This window comes from Sapajus apella, unplaced genomic scaffold (assembly GCF_009761245.1).
Source record: "Sapajus apella isolate SASKATOON/1434 unplaced genomic scaffold, GSC_monkey_1.0 scaffold9, whole genome shotgun sequence".
Taxonomy (NCBI): Eukaryota; Metazoa; Chordata; class Mammalia; order Primates; family Cebidae; genus Sapajus; species Sapajus apella.
Genome location: NW_022436949.1, coordinates 25,911,359 through 25,925,956, shown reverse-complemented (window position 1 = coordinate 25,925,956; position 14,598 = coordinate 25,911,359). Strand labels below are relative to the sequence as shown.

The 14,598-nt window shown below is 35.4% G+C and overlaps 1 protein-coding gene across 19 annotated transcripts in view; it reads left to right on the top strand.

Annotated features, from left to right (window-relative positions):
• The window catches only part of RBM26 (RNA binding motif protein 26), a 95,742-nt gene that overhangs the window by 38,277 nt on the left and 42,867 nt on the right, over positions 1 to 14,598 (top strand). For 10 of the 19 annotated variants that reach the window (XR_004268849.1, XR_004268848.1, XR_004268846.1 and 7 more), the window contains exons 7-13: positions 525 to 764; positions 1,506 to 1,676; positions 1,990 to 2,145; positions 7,945 to 8,056; positions 9,180 to 9,339; positions 12,522 to 12,686; positions 13,369 to 13,500. Coding sequence is in view for 14 of the 19 variants with exons in the window: in XM_032277449.1 (XP_032133340.1) it covers positions 525 to 764; positions 1,506 to 1,676; positions 1,990 to 2,145; positions 7,945 to 8,056; positions 9,180 to 9,339; positions 12,522 to 12,686; positions 13,369 to 13,500 (1,136 nt within the window). In the remaining 5 variants the exon portion in view is untranslated. The remainder of the gene's footprint in view (positions 1 to 524; positions 765 to 1,505; positions 1,677 to 1,989; positions 2,146 to 7,944; positions 8,057 to 9,179; positions 9,340 to 12,521; positions 12,687 to 13,368; positions 13,501 to 14,598) is intronic. The other 9 variants (XM_032277452.1, XM_032277443.1, XM_032277451.1 and 6 more) reach the window with 6 other exon arrangements.

The following is a 14,598-nucleotide window of genomic DNA, read 5'->3' as shown; positions in this document are numbered from 1 at the left end:
CTCCAACACTGTCACATTTCTTTTTTTTTTTTTTTTTTTTTTTTGAGGCTGAGTCTACCCTCTCTCCCAGGCTGGAATACAATGTTGCGATTTTGGCTTACTGCAGCCTCCACCTTCACAGTTGTAGTGATTCTCCTGCTTTTGCCTCCTGAGTAGCTGGGCTTACAGGTGCCCACCCCAACGTCTAGCTAATTTTTGTATTTTTAGTAGAGATTGGGTTTCACCATGTTGATCAGGCTGGTCTTGAACTCCTGACCTCAGGTGAGTCACCACGCCTGGCCAGATTGTCACATTTCAACATGAGATTTGGAGAGGATAAACATCCTAACTATATCAGTATGTTAAATACACTATCACTTGATAAATATATTACTAGAGAAGAGCAAGTAGCTCTTGGGAAATGGTTAATTATCCTTTTGTCTAACATTAATAATATTCATATTTTTAAATACTTTTGCTAACTTATAGAAAATGTATATTACCAGTAGTTTTGACATTTGTTTGTAACTATTCTTTCCTCATAGAAAAAGGTTTTTGTATGAGAGGAGACATGTGTCCGTTCGATCATGGAAGTGACCCAGTAGTTGTAGAAGATGTGAATCTTCCTGGTATGCTGCCTTTCCCAGCACAGCCTCCTGTTGTTGAAGGACCACCTCCTCCTGGACTCCCCCCACCTCCACCAATTCTTACACCCCCACCTGTGAACCTCAGGCCCCCAGTGCCACCTCCAGGTCCATTGCCACCAAGTCTCCCACCTGTCACAGGTAAGTAAATATGTTTGCCTGTATTTACCTAGCCATTCTTAGTCTATTTTTGAAAGTTAATAGTTTGATTCTTTTGTTTTTGTTTTTGTTTTTGTTTGTTTGTTTGTTTTGAGATGGAGTTTCACTCATGTTACCCAGGCTGGAGTGCAATGGCGCGATCTTGGCTCACTGCAACCTCCGCCTCCTGGGTTCAGGCAATTCTCCTGCCTCAGTCTCCTGAGTAGCTGGGATTACAGGCACGGACCACCATGCCCAGCTAATTTTTTGTATTTTTAGTAGAGACGGGGTTTCACCATGTTGACCAGGATGGTCTCGATCTCTTGACCTCGTGATCCACCCGCCTCGGCCTCCCAAAGTGCTGGGATTACAGGGTTGAGCCACCGCGCCCGGCCAATAGTTTGATTCTTAAATTAAAAGTATCTAGAGGAATCCCATAGATGCCTGATAGAAACAATTAGCAATATATTTCCATTTTGAATACACCTCCACTTTGTAGCCTGTGCCAATCCAGTTACTGTGGTTTTGAGTGACCCTGTGAATTAAGTACATCACTGGTAAAACCTGGCTGCCTGCAGGCCTTCATAGCTTAAGGCAAACCTGTTTTGAAATGTATTAAAAGGATATTTTACCCTGGAAATCTAATTCAGCTGTAAGAGCTTGGTGTTCGTAGATATTATAGTTTGATAAATGAGAAGATTATGTTCGGATGTGCAATAACTTGTTTTATTTGTTTGCTTTCAGATGATATTTCTTATTCTTTGGTTTTGACAGGACCACCACCTCCACTTCCTCCTTTGCAGCCATCTGGCATGGATGCTCCCCCAAACTCTGCAACCAGTTCTGTTCCTACTGTAGTAACAACTGGCATTCATCACCAGCCTCCTCCTGCTCCACCCTCTCTTTTTACTGCAGGTGCAGTTTTGGTCCTTTTTATATTCATAATGTAGTTTTAGATGAAGAATTTTAAAATGTCTAGAGAGAATTGCTCTGAAGACTACTTTCCTCACTAAAATTGTATAGGCACGGTGAATGTACATTAAATAATCCCCCAATTATAAATGTTTTCACCAACATTTTCTTTTTAATAACTTTTTAAAATAAAGTTTATTTTCTTTTTTGATACATATAAAGCATGTTATATATTAACAATGTTATACTGTTTACTTTTTCTCATCAATATTAAAAAATTACCAAGTGGAATTTTATAATTGTTTTTTAATTACAGTTTTTGTATTACCAGATACATATGACACAGATGGCTACAATCCTGAAGCCCCAAGCATAACAAACACTTCCAGACCTATGTATAGACACAGAGTGCATGCACAAAGGCCCAACTTGATAGGACTAACATCAGGGGATATGGATTTGCCACCCAGAGGTACTATAATTAATCTTTCCTTCCTGTCATTTTCATAATATAAACAGTGGGAAAACATTTATAAAGAACACTTGGTCTTGTCTTTATTGGGGTTGGATAAGGAATGATGATTATTTTTTAGTTTTATAATTTATTTATTTTTAAGATAGAGTCTTGCTCTGTGGCCCAGGCGGGCATGCAGTGGCATGATCTCAGCTCACTATAACCTCTGCCTGCCAGTTCAAGTGATTCTCCTGCCTCAACCTCCCGAGTGACCTGGGATCACAGGCACTTGCTACCATGCTTGGCTAATTTTTGTATTTTTAGAAGAGATGGGATTTCACCATATTGGCCAGGTTTGTCTTGAACTCCAGACCTCAAGTAATCTGCCCGCCTCTGCCTCCCAAGGTGCTGGGAGTATAGGCTGAGCCACCGCACTCTGCTGGGATTGTGATTTTGTTTGTTCCCTATGCCCCTCATTCCCATTAGAGAAAATATATTGTGTAATCTGTATTTGTGGTAGAGGTGACACTTTATTATGCAATAATCATACTACCTAAGAGGGAAGGGAATTTCTTAAGTACATTTTCTTGAGTAGCCTTTGTGTGTGTGTGTGTGTGTGTGTGTGTGTGTGTGTGTGTGTGTGGTAATTTGTATCATTTGTAGTCTTGATTGTTTCATTTAAACTCTTGAGAGTAACGCTTTAATTCATAAAGATAAGTTTATTCCAAGTTTGGAAAATCATGTGTAAAAATTGTGCTTGGTATATATTTTATTTTTGCTGACTTTTGACATGTTAAAATTCTCTATTTGCTTATAATATTTATAAGCAAAGGATATTATGTGTTAGGCAATGACTCATCTTTTAAAATTTTCTTAGAGGAGACAGACTTGGATAAAATTTCTAAAAGGTACTGTTTGGGCTGACATAGTCACAAGCTAGGGCAGCAAAACTGCTACACTTCAAATGTAAATGTAAACTAGTAAGATTCAGAGGGAGAAAGTTCACATTAATTTGGAAAATACAGTATTTGTTACAGGTGACATTCGATATAGGGAAATAAAGGATTGTCAGACATAATAGAAAATATTTCCTGGGCTAATAAGAATGTATCTTTTTCCCTAACCACCTCAATTAAGTTTTAAATTCCATTTTCTTTCTAGTCTTTCCTTATTGTCTTACCTAATTGAATTAAAAATCATGCTTCTCGAGTAAAAGTCTTAGTTAAGTAACAGTGCTTAATCGGGTCTGGTAAACATGTGATTACTTACATAAACTTTGTATTTTTTCTTTTGTGCATTGGAAGCTATCAGATTCAGAGCATCTTCCTTGAATGTATACGGACTTTTTGTAATGGAGATGTAGAACATTTAAATTCAGATTTATATCCTCTTTGAGTTCATAGGACAAGGTTTACTGTAGATGCCCATTCCTTTTAAATTCTCTTTGAGGAATTTCAATAGCTATTAACAACAGAAAAAGATTTTTAAAATAGTTTCTATGTGAGGGATATACAGATTGCTTGTAATTGAAAAGTAGCCACTTAAGAGCCTAAATGTTGTGTGATGTTTACCCATACCCAGAACCTGCCACCCACCTGGCTAGTTCACAGAAACTCTCTCTTCTTTTACTGGGAACCTTTTAATGTGAATTTCCACTTCAGTTAACCTTTTACTGGGATTTCCCACTAAAGTCATCTCTTTCTACTTTGCTGCTTAGGAATGCTATTAATATATGCTACTATAGCAATATTTATTTGATCCATTCACGTGTCAATTTCTGGTTGTGATTAAGAGATGGAAGGGGATCAAACTCCTTGCATATTACTCTTACCATGTGCAAGTTGTATCTGTGGTCATTTCAGCCCTTAATGCATACAACCATAAATTACAGGAAGTGACCCTGTTGAGAGATAAATGTCTGGCATACCTACTTAGAAATTTAAGTGCCTTTTCTCATAGAATCATTTTTATATATAGTGATTATTTTAGTATTTTTCGTAAGATACATCATGTACTATTTTTTGTGAGCTGGTTCAGGATTTCTCCATTAATGACAGTGATTTTATGTACCAACAACTGATTTAGCAACCCATCTAACTTGAGGATTGCCTATAGAACTTTATTTTCTTAACTGTTTTTAGTCCTCTCTCTCCTCCCCTCATATGTTCTTGTCTGTTTGCTGTTTGGATTTTAAATTTACTGTCCTGGATTATGACAGATACATAAAAAGCTTATAATGTTAATTGTATAATTATTACACATTCCTAATAGCCTATGGATGCCCTTAATTTAAATTTGTTATAGACTTATTATGTGGTAGTTAAACTTTTAAGCTCACTGCTTTAAATCTTGAGGGGAATTACCATTCAGCAAAAGGAAAAAATTTTAGGCCCTTTGGTGCATTTAAATTACTAATGTAAAAGTGACCTAGAGACCCTGACAGTTATTCTTTGCAGAGTTCTAAGGAGGGGGGAAACTTGATAGAAGATCTCATGATTGGATATAGGCAGGAGGAATGGTTAAGTAGTCTTCTATTTCTAATCAAGAAAACCAGTGCTGACAATTTTAGGCACAACAATTTATTAAAAGGATATTGGGGGAAAGCATTACATAAAACTATTTAATATTATACCATTTGCTGAGTATATACCAAGAGGCACTTGCTTCTGTGTTTTTAATCCCCTTCTTTTAAATAAATATCAATGAAAAGGATTCTGAATGAGAGAATACAGATGAGATGGAGTAACCCCATTTCAATTACTAGAGATGGGTTATTCCCTCTCTTAGTGAACCTTCAGGTACAGAACATATTAAAGTAGAAAACAAAAGATGTTGAATAGCTCACAGATTCTTTAAAAGGGCCAATGAACCAGGCTTGAGAGGCAGTTATAAAACTAAACATTCTTTTGCAGAACTGGTTCTGTGAAGAGACCGCTAGACAGAGAAACTGCAACTTGCGCTGTGAACATGACAGGTGCTAGATACAGGATGTTTCCACCCTGTCTGCTTTAGAGATTTAGGATAAGTCAGAGTTAAAGGAAGAGAGTGCATAAAGCGTATGTACCCTGTGATCCTTTTGAGAAACTGAAGGAATTTTGTGATTTAAACAGAAGTAAGGAATGTGAAGGGAGGTAAGAGGCTAATTAAAAGCATTTATAGAATTTTAGAATAGAGGTGATAGTAGCTGGACTAGGGTAATAAGTGAGAAGTGAAAAAAATTAAATTTAGTGGAAAGAATTGACAAAACTTGTATTTACTGAATTTGGAGGCTTAGAATTAAGGGTAATAAAGAGGATGAAATTTGACACCCAGTTTCTGCCCTGAATAATTGGGCAAATGATAATGTCCTTCGTTGAGAAGAACAGCTTTGACAGAAAGATAAATTTAGTTTTGAAAATAACTTCTTGTGCCCCTGGGGCATCTGAGTAGAAATGTCCAGTGAAAGATTGGATATGGAAGTCTGAGGCCCATGAGAGACAGCTGTCTAGAATATATAGAGTTTGGAATCGTGCATATGTACAACATTGGTCCTTAATCTTTTCTTCTGTCCTATTAGTACTAATTGGAGGTAAAGGGACATAGAGCCATATCGAAATCTGTAGGTCTGACCTACATAAGTTTAAAAGCCTTTCTTCTGTGTTTTGAAAATCTTCCTTTCCCCATCTCCACTGAGAATCACTGAAAAAGATCAATGAAGCCGTGGCAGTAGATAGGAAAGATGTTTTAGGAAGGCTGTGTAAAGTGAGATGAGAAAACCCAAGTATAACTACTTGACGAATATCAGTGTCACAGTAAATGGACAGAGAAAGGGAAACTTTATAGAAAATTTAGAAGTGAAGTCAAAAAGCTGCAGGAAAAAGCAGGGAGTGGGGATTCCTAAAAACTCTGGGAATATAATATTTAAGAAGGAAAAGAAAATGATCATCAGCAGGAAATGCTCCTGAGCGGTCCAGTAAGAGGAGTGGGATGTATTCATAGGCTTAAGCAACAAGTGAGGACATGAGTAAGTGATTTTAGCCTAACCAAGTAAAGTGCAGTAATGGTAGCAACTGCCAATTTTCAGAGAATTAGTGAGTGAGTGTTAAGGAAGCAAAGTTAGCAAGTGTGGACGTTGCTTAGGAAAGGGTTGTGGAGGTAAGGAGAGAGAAGATGTTGTTGCTAATGGGAAAAGTGGTTTTATGAGCATTTTTTTTTAATGGAGTAATTTGAGCTGTTATGTTTAAATGTTGATGGGAAGTACCAGTTGTGGGAAAGGTTGAAGATGGAGGAAAGCAGGAGGGGTCAGGGCATTGATTTGAGTCTCTGTATGTATGGCATATGTGGAGAGTCATACATCAAATGTGACATGATTTGACTGGGATGATTGGGAAAATTGTAGTTTCATTAATAGAAATGTATAAGAAAGATAAAAGGTAGACTTCAATATGAAGATAATTTGAATGTTCTGCATACTGAGTTTTGGGATACCTAAAGGATTCCAGAGATGACCAAGAAGTTGGAAATTTAGAATTGAGCATGTGCTTTCCTCCTGCAGGAGACTATAGTTGTAGCCATAAGAGAGATTGTGCTGAAACAGATCCTCAAATCTTTTGGTTAGTTATGTGTTTAGAAATATGTAAGAATAAGATTCTAGACAATCAATTTTGCCAACTATAAAAGAATTTTTAAGTTACATTTTCCGATGTGGATTAAGGTTGCCATGTTTTAAACTTTGGAGTCATTTGGGAATAACATGTTAAATGTACTGTGCTCATTCCATGCCATCTAAGTAAATATAAAATGTTGAAAGTAACAGACATTTTACTGCTCTTTTACACTATATTTTATACTTGAATCTTTTCCTTTTTAAAGCAAGTATGCTTTCATTACATTCATATTTTATGAATCTATTCTGTATTTTAAAAGCAGCTCACATCAATTATAACTCTGAGCTGTCACTTCTCAAAGGTTATTAGATTAGTGTTAAGTTTTGAATCTTTTAGATTGTGCATTTGATTTCAAAACTATGAACTTAAAGCCTCAAGGTGATTATTTCTCATTTGTACATTGATAAATATATTTGTGGTAAGGGTAAAGGTAGATGGGAACAGACTTGGATTTTTATCTACAAAGGAGTGGCCTACATAATCGAATTTTAATTTGGCATATGAGAATTGATTCTTTTTCACAGTTAGGTGTGAAATGAATATATTGAAACAGGTTTTACAAAACCCTTAGATTGCTGTATTTGAATATACAATAATTCCCTCTTTGTGGGTGATATGTTCCAAGACTCCTCGAATGCAAAACCACAGAGTACTAAACCCTACGTATACTATGCTTTTTCCTATACAGATATACTTGTGATAAAGTTTAGCTTATAAATTAGACACAGTAAGAGATTAACAATATCTAATAATAAAATGAAACAGTTACAACAATATAATAAAAGTTATGTGAATGGTCCCTGTCTTTCTCTGTCAAAATATCTTATTATATTTACCCTTCTTGGGATGGTAGGAGATGATACAATGCCTAATTGATGACAGCAAGTGATGGAGCAAGATGGCCTGAACGGCAGGCAGTTTAAAACTTAGGAATTGTTTATTTCTGTAGTTTTCCATAGTTTTGGACTATGTTTGACTAGATATAAAAAACAGTAAAAGTGAAACTCTGGATAAGGGGGAGCTACTATACATTTATTTCTGTTTCTTCTAAAATATGTATGTATTTAGATAAAAGCCAGAAATTTTTCTGTATGAAGTTAAGAAAGTAGCTGTGATAAATAAAAAAATTAACATATGCTTCTTGTTTTCATTTTCTTTTGTTTTAAAACAGAAAAGCCTCCTAATAAAAGCAGTATGAGGATAGTAGTGGACTCAGAATCAAGGAAAAGAACCATTGGTTCTGGAGAGCCTGGAGTTCCTACAAAGAAGACTTGGTTTGATAAGTAAGGTGGCCGGGAAAATTGAGGAGTGTAATTGTGCATTGATTTTTAGGATCATTTCTGTATTATTATGACAATATAGTTTGGTTCCTTCCAAAAATGTTACTGTGTTCTATAAGCAACCCCCAAGTGTGGGTTGTTAGAAAATTCGTTAAGTTAGGTGTCTGATGTGAGAAAAGCATTTTCTTATAGAAATGGTGTGGTAGTTGAGGGCATAATTTTTTCCTCTTTTCATTTACCCTTCTCCAAAAAACCCACTCTTTAACTTATATCTGTTGAATACTAGCTATATACAGGATAGTCATGAACCTCTCATCGTTAAGAGAAAGGAGATAATAGATCAGACCTGTCAAGAGACTTTCATATTTAGGCAGTTCCTGTTAGGAGCTAGAAAGGGCTTTTAGGGGATTTGGGGAGGCTGGATAGGCATTGAATGGTCAAGGAATGGCTTCAAAGAAAGAGTTAAGAAATCAGAATGTTAAGGTATATGTGAGATGATTCATTTATAAATAAATGTGTGAAGAGAGACTAGAATCACTTTTAGAGCTTTAACATTACTTAATAATGGATAGTTTCTAGCTCTTTGTGATTCTGTGATTTAATGCAGTGTATTCTCTCTAGGCTGCAGTTTTATCCTTTTTTCAAGTGTCAAAAGGTATTCTCTATAGTTGCAAATCTTTTTTTTAAAAAAAAGGAAAGAAGTTGAGAGTGTCATGAAAAAATGATTTTAAATCAAATTCAAAACTTAAAGTTTTAAGATACAATATTTTTCAATAAGCTGACTTTTACAGAAACAGAATAAAGGTTATATATGCAAATTGACTAAAAGAGGATACTGAGACTTTTCCTCATAAAAATGTTGAGTAGGGGTAGATCAGAAGTGGAAAGTAACAAATGATATGGCAGATCACTTCGCAGTTGGCTTCCATGAAAAGTGCTAACATGTTCATTTGAAAACTTCATTGTTGGAAGAAAATTTAAATTTTCTTTATCAACCAATGATTTCCATTTGGGGTGGAAATTGAGCTTAATTGGACATCTGTTTTGCATGTTAAACTTTATTCCCTTGTATTTGGTCAGGATCGGGATTTATAAATGAACTTACTAACTTGAATTTTGTTTACAGACCAAATTTTAATAGAACAAACAGCCCAGGCTTTCAGAAGAAGGTTCAATTTGGAAATGAAAATACCAAACTTGAACTTAGAAAAGTTCCTCCAGAATTAAATAATATCAGCAAACTTAATGAACATTTTAGTCGATTTGGAACCTTGGTTAACTTACAGGTAAGACTGTGAAATGATTTTGTTATCTGTGCTTATTGTTTAGGGAACTTAATATAATAAGAAAATTACCTTTATAAAGAAATATAAGGCTGGGCGTGGTGGCTCATGCCTGTTATTCCAGCACTTTGGGAGGCCGAGGTGGGCAGATCACCTGAGGTCAAGAGTTCAAGACCATCCTGGCCAACATGGTAAAATGCTGTCTCTACTAATAATACGAAAATTAGCCAGGTGTGGTGGCAGACACCTGTAATTTCAGCTACTTGGGAGGCTGAGGCAGGAGAATCCCTTCAACCTAGGAGGTGGAGGTTGCAGTGAGCCGAGATTGTGCCCCTGCACTCCAGCCTGGGTGACAAGAGCAAAACTCCATCTCAAAAAAAAAATTAATTAATTAAAAAAATAAATTATAGAAAATTTGTTATTCTAAATTGGGAAAGTTGGAAAAATTGGACATGAAATGGAACTTTACCTTTTAGAAAAAAATATGACTTTCAGTGTTTCAGTTGATCATATTATCATATACTTTTTACCTAATAAAGGTTGTCATAAAACTACAGCAAAGTTAATCATACTGGTAAAATCCAATCTTAGAGTAGTTTTCAGTTTCTCAAAATCATTTCAGTAGCAATTTTAGATTTATTTTTGTCACCTCTATGATGGCATGCACTTAATAGAGACTTTTGGAGCCCAGATACCTAGTAATCTGTGATTAGCTTAAACATTTACTTTTTCTTTACTACTTTTGAATATCCTTCAAGATAAGTAACAGTAATTTGTATTTGATTGCACCTAAAATTAGACCTTGACTTGGCTATATTACTTGTATGTTTTTTTCAGTATTGAGTTTATATTATGTAAATGTTGAAAGTGTTGAAATAGGATGTTGAATTTTCCCCCCATTTTGTATAGTGCTCTTTTGCAATTAAAATAATTAATGTTTTATAATTCAATAAAAACAAATTTTAGAGGATACAATTCATCCTAAGTTGATATTTTGGAAAATTTTGTTTTCCTCCCATTAAAAAGTACTATAAACGTAATAGAGGAGAAAAAATTCTTGTTTGAGTGAGGTAGGGCAATAGAGATATAGACATAGAAATTAAAGGAAATGGTTCCCTTTCAACTTTGTCCGTTTCATTCTCCTGCCCATTTGTAATTACATTATTGTTAACAGTTTTACCATGTGTTATTTTAGATTTTTTTGTTTTACAATTCTGTGTCTGTTTGTACACAAACTTAAAACTATGAGCTCATAGTATATACATGTCCCTATGGTTATTTGCTTAATCTCAAATGTCTTTGAGTATCTTTTTATGGCAATTTTATTTGATCTCCCACTGTATGTAGTCATAAAAAGGTTTTTAAAATATTCTTCATGCAATTATCTTTACTGGTAGTATTTAAAAATTTTTTTTAGGCTGGGCATGTTGACTTGCGCCTGTAATCCCAGCACTTTGGGAGGCTGAGGTGGGCAGATCACGAGGTCAAGAGATCGAGACCATCCTGGCCAACATGGTGAAACCTCGTCTCTAGTAAAAATACAAAAATTAGCTGGGCGTGGTGGCGCGTGTCTGTAGTCCTAGCTACTCGTGAGGCTGAGGTAGGAGAATCACTTGAACTTGGGTAGTGGAGGAGGTAGTGAGCTGAGATCGCGCCACTGCACTCTAGCCTGGTGACAGAGTGAGACTTGGTCTCAAAAAAAGTAAAATAAAATAAAATTTTAAAGCTGAGGGACAAAACATGATATCTCACTATTGTTTCTATTTGCATTTACTCAATTACTAGTGAGGTTGAAATCTTCTGTTGATTGGTTCTTTTACCATGTCTGTGTACTACCTGCATTATTATTTTTAAAACATGTTTTTCAAAATCAATTTTCAAAACCCTTTAGCTTCATACCAATTAAATACACTGATGACATTGATGTTTATAAGTCTGAAAAAAGTATAATTATTAAAATGTTACCAAAAGTTATCTTTATAGTTATAATTAATATGTATTGAATACTTCTGAGTGTACACTCTCTGTTGTACATGAATTATTATTTAATTTTTAAACTAACACTAAAGAGTAGGTATGGTTATTCTCATTTGTAGAAAAGCAGAACAAGGCCCAGAAATGTTAAGTAACTTGGTCATGTTCATGTGAGAGTAGCAACCCAAAGTTTGACCCAGGCAGTTTGATTTCAGCTACTCTTTTGTTTTGTATTTTGGTATTTGTTTTTTGAGACAGTCTCACTCTGCCACTGAGACTGGAGTGAGGTGGCATGATTGCAGCTCCCTGTAGCCTCAACCTCCTGGGCTTATGTGATCCTCCTACGTCAGCCTCTGAAGTAGCTGGGACCACAGATGTATGTCACTACACCCAGCTAATAATTTTTCAATTATTATTTGTACAAATGGGGTCTCAATATGTTGCCCAGGCTGGTCTCAAACTTCTAGGCTCAAGCAATCCTCCTGCCTTGGTCTCCCAAAGTGCTGGGATTACCAACATGAGCCACCATGCCTAGCCCAGGCTATTCTTAATCTCTGTTTTGTATTGCTTTACACCACCAGTGGTTTATATATCATACTTTGGAAAACTCTTATTGAAAGAATAGAAAATTTGAAGTAAGAAGTCTTGGATTTATTACTTACTAGCTGTAAGAGCCTATAGAATCACATTCCTTGAAATCTCAGTTTTCTCATGTATCAAATGTGAGTCATGTGTTATGTGGTCTCTTTTTTCGTTCTTAAATTTTCTTGTGAGAATTACAAATTTGGGCAATTGTTCAAATGGATTTTTCTGTAATTTCTTGTTAGATAGAGATAAACCCTTGCAGAGTAGTTTACTGCCTTCTCCAGACTCTCTGGATTCATGTCATTTATTGACAATAGAGATTGTTTCTCATAGTCACTATTAAAATTGGGGATAAAAAGAGAAACACTTTGAATGCCTATATATAACATTTATGCAGTCAGCTTTCTCTCCTGTTATATAGAGGAACTCCTTTTATGCTGTGAACAATTCTTGGTTACTATTTCTTCTGGAGTAAAAGTAGACTATGGTCTGCTACTCTAGATACAAGGAAGTATAAATATAGGCTCCTACTTGAAAGGACCAGTATTTCACTTTTTGAGGAATTTTACTCTATGAAGCAACAGATTCCTTTGGAAATTCACTGTTCTTAATATTTTAAATCTTAGGTTGCTTATAATGGTGATCCTGAAGGTGCCCTTATCCAATTTGCAACATATGAAGAAGCAAAGAAAGCAATATCAAGTACGGAAGCAGTATTAAACAATCGCTTTATTAAGGTTTATTGGCACAGAGAAGGAAGCACTCAGCAGTTACAAACTACTGCTCCAAAGGTAAGAGATAAATTTGTGTGAAAGTAAATGCGTTTCTTAGAAAGCTCTTAGCAGAGTGTTTACAAGTAGAGGCATTGGAATCAGGTAGGCTTGAGTTCAGATCTTGATTCTTTAGCTTCTGTTACCTGTATAGACTTGAAAAAGTTACTCAGCCTATCTGACCTGTTCTCTCCTTTAATTGAGATGGCCATTGCTAGTTGAGAGAATTACAGCATGATGTGTATAAAGCATATAGAATAGTCCCTGGAATATAGGAGGTACTCAGTAAATGATAGCTATATATATTCCAAAAATTTAGAGTATAGGTTCATCTTAGAAATTCTCTCTTCATTTCCCTTTCCTCTTTCTCCTCGCTTTCTGTCCCAACACCCAGCAGTGAATCAACCAGTATGTCATGTTAGAGCATTTATAGAGGTGTGTTATAGCAATTTGGGTTTTGATTGCTAAAACAGAAGATAGTGAAAGGTGGACTTCAATTTTTTCCAGCAAATGAGTTACTTTATGCGAAGAAAACATTTTTATGTATGTGCGAATGAAATTGGAAGGCAGTTAGTTAGATTTTGACTATAAGCTGCATTTTAAAAACTTTCTCTGCATGGGCGATTTAGTGACAAAATAACACAGGTTACTTTCCATCCTCTTGAACGAATCAACTTGTTTAACATTTTTTTCTTGTTCTGAGGTAATGCAGCCTTTAGTCCAGCAGCCTATTTTGCCTGTTGTGAAGCAGTCAGTCAAAGAGCGACTGGGTCCAGTACCTTCAAGTACTATTGAACCTGCAGAAGCCCAGAGTGCCACTTCAGACCTTCCTCAGGTAAAGCGAAGGTCTTATGATTGTGCTTGTCACATAATAAGTTTTCAGTAATTTAGTTTCTCTTGGTGATTTGAATTACAGTTAATTGTATATATTTTACATAGGAATATGACAGTCTTTACATATTTCAACCCCACCTATAAGTTTTAAAAAAATTTTTACCATTACCATGACATTTTCTCAGTCTCTACTTTTCCTATAGTATTTGAATCTTAAATTTTTCTCTCCAGTTAATATTTATGAGAAAGATTTATTTCTCACTTTGTGGAGGAGATACGTTTCAGCATGGAGGGTGCAGTTGAGTACATTAAATCTTATTTTTTTCATCATCTTTTTATGTAATTAGAATTCTGTTCTGGAGATAATTGTGTAGTAGACTGAACTAAAAACTTATGGGAAGGGAAGGCTTAAACCATCAAGTTAAGCATGCTTGATATTATACTGTTTTAAGTATTTAGACCACTCTCTCAGAACTTGGCATCACTTATTCCTGACTCTGGGATTCTTTTCTCCATATATCACCTTCCCACTTCCTTCCACACTTGAGTGGCAGTTTCTTTTTCTACGCTCTCAGTCTCTGAAACTTAGCTTTCCTTTGTCTCCCGATGTTTCAGCATTTGCTATGTAAAATAGTTAGGATGTAGTATCCTACTTAGCTAATGGATGCCACCTTATTAAAGTAGTCTTCTTAAATAATTCCTAAGGAGTAAGATGTTGAATTTCTGCAAGGACATGCAGAATGTCAATTGATAAATTATTAGTTATTTTAAAAATTTCTACTCCTGACATGCCAAATTATCACTAAATACAATATATTTGGATATAAAATAAACATACTTTAGAAGAAGTTGGCACTATTTTTAAGCTCAGTAAGTGGGCATATATTTTAATCTCTAAAACTTGAGATGTTCTACTAATTTATTCTATGTCAGTGGCAGGGACTTTGGCAACCACCTTGCTCAGACCTCTTAGTTTACATCATTTTTCATGATTGAGTAATATTACATACTGTTTATTTTTGTTTTCCCACGTACTTTCTTTCTGTCTCTTTCTTTTAAGAAGGACCAAATTTTCATGGTTAGTATTGGTATACTCATA